Genomic DNA, 8,040 nt, shown 5'->3' on the forward strand with positions numbered 1-8,040 from the left:
TTTTATCTAGTCCATCTCCTCAACGTCAGGCACTAGCTGGGGCTTCTTTTCCACCAAAGAGCTGATGTTTCATGTACCAAGAGCTAGTTTTAGTAGTCAGGAATTGGACTGCCAGGGCCTCCATTTTTGACTGCTGACATACTCACTGGCACTGGACACTTATGGCACATTCTGTGGGTGGTGAGCCCACAGGAGATGTAAAAAATAATGTAAAATGTAAAAATGTATTAGTTGAACACACAAAAACCATACTAGTTAAATGTTAGGTGGTTTTAGCTTGATTTAGCTTTTAACTGTTTTATTTTACAATTTGAAACCTTACAAATAGACAAGCTGTCTGAAAGTTAGTGTTTACAAGCAAAATATACTTATCTATAGTTTAATAACTTCTGAAAGCATGCAATTTAAAGGCAACATAAGCACATAAGAATTACTTTATACCAATTTATTAAATACTTTCCACCAGACCATTTCAGATTTACCTGAGAAGGTAAAGGTATGTTTTTCAAAAGGAATTGTGTAAAATCTCAGGTCACTACTGTAAAGAGTTTGCTCAGAAAAACAGAAGGAGAGTGAGAAAGCAGCCCCTGTAAATTTACTTGATTGTACATGACATTAAATATGTATAATTTAAATAACCTATATGAATGTGTTGACTCATAAGTAACTCAACAAAGCTAAGGAAGATGCAATGACAGAAAGAAGGGATAACACTGAAGGGGTGTTAGCTACCATCCTATAGACTAGATTATTCTGGTGTAATTTTAATCAAATGTCCAGAAGTTAGTTAAGGTATTCGAGGTTGGCAAGGCAGTGCAGTATACCTATATTAAGTATATATTTAATAGGATGGTAAAAAACAACAACAAAAAAACTGCTTTTCCAAGTGTCCTTGAGCAAATCCCCCAGCTAACCCAACCCCTAGCCGTTCAGCTGCCATGATACAGACTGATTTATCAGGACCGCCTCTCTAAATAAAAGCATGTGTGGAGAATTTGTGAAAAAAACAATAACAATCAATAAACAGGAATCTACAGCATTTGACTATGTGCCAGCACACGCATAAACACAAAATATACACAGATACACAACAAGCCACTGCTGTCTCATCCTCAGGACTGGATCCTCCCCGGAAATGCACAGAAATACGGTTATTCAGCTGGATGCTCAGATGTCTCATTCCAAATACACAATCCAACCATGACACACACTTTCCACAGCACCCCACAGCTCCTTTTAAAAACAGGCCTCCTACCTGGGTGCCGGCTTGTGGCAGCTGTGGGAACAGGGCCAAGGTAGTTGGTCTCTTTGGTCGATATTTGTCCATGACAGCATAGACGGATCCCCCCTTGACAAATGACAGCTTCCTTTCTCCCTCCCTCCCCCTCCTCTTCTCTTTTATTAAGCCAATGTTCGCACTGCTGCTCAGACAGACCCCCCACCCCCCACCCCCACCCCACCCTCCAACCACCTCTACCTCCCTCTCTTTCCGTTATTTTCCTTTTGTCTTCTCAGCATCGATCAGCGCTGAGCTCAGCCTCAGGGCACATCTCTTTCAGTCCTTTCTTGCGTTATCATTCGGCATCCACAGCGTCAGACTACCATAATCATCATCATCATCATCACCACAGTTATCTTCCTGATGATGTGGAAATGGAGACGAGAGGAGACAGAAGGAGAAAGAGAAGTGGGTGGTGTTGGGTAGTGATGGAGTGAATGAGGGCTGAAAGAGGAGGAGGAAAAGAACAGAGATGCAGGGAGGAGGGGGAGTTCTGTACCAGCCAATCAGGGAAAAGCATGACATCATCAACTGATCTGCCTGTGGTGCTTTCTGATTTGAGGCTAATAAACATTGTGATGTTGTGGGCATGCATATGTGCTTGTGACCCAGTAAAATAAGATTAGACAGTAATATGAAAATTCAAACAAAGGAAATAGCCCAGTGAGCAAACCAGACAGTCGGCCTACAACACAGCTGAAGAAAAGATCAGCCAGTAAACTGAGAACCAGTTAGTGAAACACACAGATTTTAAAAATAAATAAATAAATAAAACAACAGTCCACAAATCAGTTAGTTATTCAGTGAACATCACGAACAAGCCTTTTCACATGATTCACAGTAGTCAGTGACTAAAACCAAGGCCAGAGGAGGGAGCATGTAAATAACAGTATACAGATCATTAATTTCATTATAAAACACTTGGAAAGTCATCTCCATAACTACTTTTTGGTGATTTTACCATAATCCACATCAACCCCATATACTGATCCAAAAAAACTGACAGATGAATGTTAATCCTTAGACAAATAAGTTTTATTTACCATTTTGCCCAATCATGTACTGTTGGCTGAAGCAAAGGAAAAGAAGAGGGAAAAGCATGTTAGGAGGCAGCAAGAGAGAAGGGGTGTGAGATTGTGGATGTGAGAGTAGGGACTCTAAATGTAGACGCAAGGTAGATATACTGTGTGTGCAGAAGACCAGTTGAAAGAAAAGCAAGGCTGGAAACATTGGAGGTGGATTCAACTGTTCTATGAAGAGAACAGCCGGCGAGCACTGAGGGTCATGTTTTTTGACTTTTCTAGTGCTCTCAATACCATCAGGCCGACCCTCCTGGGTGATAAGTTAGCAGCGATGCAGGTGGATGCTTCTCTGGTGTCCTGGATTGTTGATTACCTGACAGGAAGACCACAATATGTACATCTCCCACAGTGTGTGTCTGACAAGGTAATTAGCAACACAGGGGCACCACAGGGGACTGTCCTCTCCCCCTTCCTCTTCACCCTCTACACCACAGACTTCAGCCACTGCACAGAGACCTGCCATCTTCAGAAGTTTTCTGATGACTCTGCGGTGGTTGGATGCATCAGCAGGGATGATGAGACAGAGTACCGGGCTGTGGTCGACTCCTTTGTCACGTGGTGTGAGCAGAATCATCTGCAGCTCAACGTGGCAAAGACCAAGGAACTGATCGTGGACTTCAAGAAGACCAGGAAACACTTGACCCCTGTTTCAATCCAGGGGGTCAATGTTGGAGTACACATCGACAATAAACTGGACTGGGCTAAAAACACCACAGCACTTTACAGGAAGGGCCAGAGTCGTCTCTGTTTTTTGAGGCGACTGAGGTCCTTCAACATCTGCCAGAAAATGCTGAGGATTTTCTACGAGTCTGTTGTGGCCAGTGCGATCCTCTATGCTGTTGCATGCTGGGGGAGCAGGCTGAAGGTCGCAGATGCCAACAGACTTAATAAACTAATCCGTAAGGCCGGTAATGTTGTGGGGATGGAGCTGGACTCCCTCAAAGTGGTGTCGGAGAGGCGGATGTTGTCCAAGATAAAGACAATGTTGGATAACACCTCCCACCCACTCCATGACATGCTGGTCAGTCACAGGAGCATGTTCCACTTAACACACTGTTTACTGCTACAACTACACGTGTTTCTTTTCCAGCTATTTATTTATTTATATATGTATATATATATATATATATATAGTACTATTCTTAGTTAGCGTATTGTCTGTCTTGTTAATGTTTGTTTATAATGGAGCACTGTAACAAAAAATTATTTCCCCCAGGGATCAATAAAGTATTCTGATTCTGATTCTGAAAAGGAGTAGGGGTATTCTTGAAAAAGAAGTATCTAAATAGTGTTGTGTCTGACAGGATCATGAATTTGAAGCTGGAAAAGAGATATTGTTAATTGTTATCAATAAGTATGCCTAACAGATTGGATGTCAGATATGAAAAAGGAATTCTGGAGTAAGCTGGATGAAGTGGTAGATTGTGTCCCCTGGGGTGATTGGGGTTAACATGTAGGTGAAGGAAACCGAGTGGTATGGTGTTAAAGCTGAGGTGAACACATACTTCAAACAGATGGGGAAACAGAATATAAGAGTGGAGGAAGGAGCACACAGGTGAACTACATCAAATGCTGATGGTGCAAAAGAAACAGGAGGCTGTAAGGTGGTGGCAGGGAAGAATATGACTAGGCAGCAATGAATGGTTGAAGATGAAGAGGGACGAATGTTGCACAGAATTCCAGAAGTTGAGCCAGATTCTCAGTGGTAAGGAAGTATTACCAGATGACTGGGAAAATATAGCTGTAGTGCTGAGGGAAAGTGCCAAGAAGGTGTTTGGTGCATGTTCGGGAAGAGAAAAAGAGGACAAGGAGATTTGGTTCATGTTCAGGTTATTTTATTTGCACCTGTTCTGCAGGCACGAGTCATGCATCCTTACATGCACACTCTCAATACAGACACAACACACAACAAATAAACATAGTACAAAGTACTAAAAACAAGAACTAATAATAATTTTCAGCATCATGTAACCCACAAAGTAACAAAGCTATAATTTGTTGAGTGATGGCTAGTGAAAAAAGCTGATTTTAAAAACTGTGTTCTTTTACATTCACTATGCAAGGAGTCTGAACTGCCCAACCTCCAAAAAATGAAACCAGCCAATCAGCCAATCACTCCTTTTCATATGGACCAACACACAGAATGAAGTGCGAGAGAGATCAGAGTGGAAATGATCAGTTTGTTGCAACGCATCACGGTCAACACTTGGCCACCTCGTTCAGTGAGTTCCCGTGCTAGCTTACCTCGTGTTTGTAAAACACCAAGGAGAAAACCGCTGTGGTTTTCAGGATTATTTTCAAGGCACAGTCCAGGAAGATGGTCTGCAGCTCGGTCCTGTAAGGCTTCCCTATAGCTAAACCTGGTAAATTAAAAAGGTTATCATTATGAAGAGTTTAATCAATGGGTAGAAGAATTACTAACTACATATTTTGGTAGATGGGTGTTTTGGGAATTGTTATGTGCAATTGCAGCATTTAATATATTGCTTGGTGTTCACAAAGTATACTGGGCTGGTTTTCTTTTGATGTTTAAAGTGTCAGGTCTTAAAGTGCTTGAGCTTCCTTTGTGTATGGTTTGCAAAACAAACTAGGTTTATATGTCAGGGAGAGAAACCTGACTGGCACCCTGGAAGAGACGACTCATTGTTGAGCCTCCTTGGTAAGCAAACCACCACAGTACTATGTTTAAAACCAAGATTCCTTTTCAGTATGATGGACTTCACAGATTTAGTCACCAATGGTTAATTACTAGGGTATTTTATTAAAAAGAAAAAACTTGGATAGAAAGACTAATCATGTCTCTACAAAACACAGTGTAAGAGCAAATGACATCAGTAAGTGTTGGGTTAACTTGGGATTGACATCACTCCCAAGTTCCAACATTCGAGTTCCGAGGCATCTGGAAAGCAGCATCGATATGCCTCCCATAAGCCATCGTAGAGACAAATGTCACACTACAAGTTTGGAATTTGTAATGTGACATCTTTCACACGAGATAAACTCTGTAGGTTAAACTGCAACAGTAGCCTACATCTCTCGTGCAGGTGTCGACACCTGCGGAGCACTCCGCTTAGTTCAAATAAAAAATAAATTGGAAAATGAAAATAAAATAGAACAAAATAAAGATCAAACTGGGTGAATTAAAAAGAGTAAATAAATGTGACAATAAAAAACATAAAAGACACAAAACAACTACAATGTGCAACACGTTCTCAGTCCCAAGACGTAACATTTTACGCTAGGTGACAAATTGTGGATATAATAATGATAATAATAATAATAATAATAATAAATTTTATTTATGAGCGCCTTTCAAGTCACCCAAGGACACTTTACAATAGGATAAAACACTTAGTAAAAAAGTGTTTTATCCTATATTATATTACGCTTTCAGCCACCCAACATGTCCCTATATTATGAGTTTGGAAAAATTTGAAAACATCAAAACAGTTTGGAACAAATCTACGCATGTATGTTTATTTTACTCAAATCGCTTTGGAAAACACTATCTTACGGAGCCCCGCAGGGGACATGGGAGAAAAAAAAAAATTAAGACGGACTTTTGCGAGATCTCGCAAAACAAACTCGGGATCTCGCAAAAGTTTTAGCCGCATTCTTCGGAGGCCGCCAGATCGAAGCCAACCGGGAGGTCGAGGCACGATGTGCCGGGAAAGCGGTGTTCCTCCCGGCTGTAGTAGGTCTCGACCTCCCGTTAGCTTCAAGATGGTGGGTGTCAGATCTCCGAAAACATCGGAGCACTTTTGCAAATATGTGATGTCTTGTAAACCAAGCAGATATCTGATGTTTACACAACTACATTCACGCCTCAAAATATCTTAAAAGTGTATTTTGTGACCCAGAAAGAGTAATATTACAACTAAGTAGCTGCCGCCATTGTTGGAATTCAACTTTTGCGAGATCTCGCAAAAGTTTTGTGAGATCCTGAGTTTGTTTTGTGAGATCCCGAGTTTGTTTTGCGAGATTTCGCAAAACATTTGCGAGATTTCGCAAAACTTTTGCGAGATCTTGCAAAAGTCCGTCTTAATTTCTTTTCTCCCATGTCCCCTGCGGGGCTCCGTACTATCTAACATGATTAAGGTGGTGGTTAAGATTAATCCACAATCCAGCGCGTAGCATATGAACGCAGAAGGACACCTTTCGCGTTCCCATGGAACACTTTGGGACGTGACAAATCGTCGGTATATTACGCGTCAGGAGTGAGAACGGGCTCCACTGTGTGTGCATTTGTCCTTGTGATGCGCAGTGGTGGTGGAAATGAGGAAGTATAGGAAAGTACTGAAAGTAAGAAGTTACCAAAGAAAAAGAGGGAAAATGAAAAAGAGAAATGTGCTAACAAGTGCAGAGTATTGATGGAAGGATTACTTTGAAGAGCTCATGAATGTAGAAAATGAGGACAGATGGAGTACCTTTAGCGAAGCAGCAAGCGCAGAGGATTATTAGGGAGGAAACAATGACAGTTGTAAAAAATAAGTGTGTAAAGGCAGTTGGTTCAGATGACATACCTGTAGAGGTACGGACATGCCCAGGAGAACAGGCAGTGGACTTTATGTCCTGTGTTTAACACAATCTTGGAGAATAAGAGAACACGTGAGGAACAGAGAAATCGAGAAGTGTATCGGAACTGATTTGGGGGTTTAAGGAGATGAGCCATTCTTTAAAGCTATGGGAGAGAGTTGCTGGAGCCAGGTTAAGACGATGATTGGTAAGCAGCAGCAGATCAAGCTAAATGAGTATGAGTTTAAATACCTTACAAAGCAATGGACAGGCACCAGAGGTGAAAAAGACTTTGCAGCCACTGAGACATCACTTATTTTGGACTCCACATTTTGTAGCTGATATTTTGAAAGAATGTAGAGTGCTAAGCTATGAGCTAATGCTACTAACTGTGATCCAAGCTACATCTATAAGCTGTCCGAATTTTTCTTTCCTGCCTGAATGTAATGCAACTTTGGATTTCAGGATGGCTTTACGAGATCAAGAACATTTTGAGAAACGGTTGCCTAACTCTGAGACCAGCCAAGCAACCAAAGGGTTCAATGCTTTGTAGATCGAGTGGCAGTCAGAGGCAGAGGTCGTGGTGCTCCAATGCTCAGCTTCCAAAACTGGCCTTTGGTACAATGTCGGGAGATACCAATTAGATATAGTCGGGCTCAGCTCAATGCATAGCTTGAGAACATATGTCAGAGGCCCACTCCGCGAAATCTTCAACTCCCACTTCCGGCAGACTGCATTTTAAGGGGGGCTGGGGACATTGAGTACAAGTGGACCATGTTCGGCTCCACGTTCATCTGCAGCTACAAGGTTCTTCACACAACTTTTGTGGTGGCAGTAATCCCAGAACCATATGGTGGACACCAGAGGTGAAAGAAGACGTTAGGCTGAAATAGGAGACTTATCGGGCTTAGCTAGCCTGTGGGACTCCAGACGCGCTTGACAGGTACGGCAGGCCAAGCAGATTGTGGCTCTGGCAGTGATTCATACAAAGGGGGAAGCGTTATTCTGAACACTGTTTACAGTGGTGGTGGGATGCTGCTGATTTCAAATGGGTAAGTAAACTGAGTTGAAGTTTATTCATACAGAGCTTTCTACAGACACAGCAGAGGAACACTCCTCAATCTGGACCAGCTTTTTATCCTCTCAAGGATATTTTGGGTGCAT

The 8,040-nt window shown here is 41.9% G+C and overlaps 1 protein-coding gene across 1 annotated transcript in view; it reads right to left on the minus strand.

Annotated features, from left to right (window-relative positions):
• The window catches only part of mapk8ip1a (mitogen-activated protein kinase 8 interacting protein 1a), a 29,125-nt gene extending 27,787 nt beyond the window's left edge, over positions 1 to 1,338 (minus strand). Inside the window, exon 1 of the mRNA XM_082542784.1 lies at positions 1,256 to 1,338. Coding sequence (XP_082398910.1) covers positions 1,256 to 1,327 — 72 coding nt within the window. The 5' untranslated portion in view covers positions 1,328 to 1,338. The remainder of the gene's footprint in view (positions 1 to 1,255) is intronic.
• Between the last annotated feature and the right edge of the window lie 6,702 nt (positions 1,339 to 8,040).

This window comes from Aulonocara stuartgranti (genome assembly GCF_965226115.1).
Source record: "Aulonocara stuartgranti genome assembly, chromosome: 7".
NCBI lineage: Eukaryota > Metazoa > Chordata > Actinopteri > Cichliformes > Cichlidae > Aulonocara > Aulonocara stuartgranti.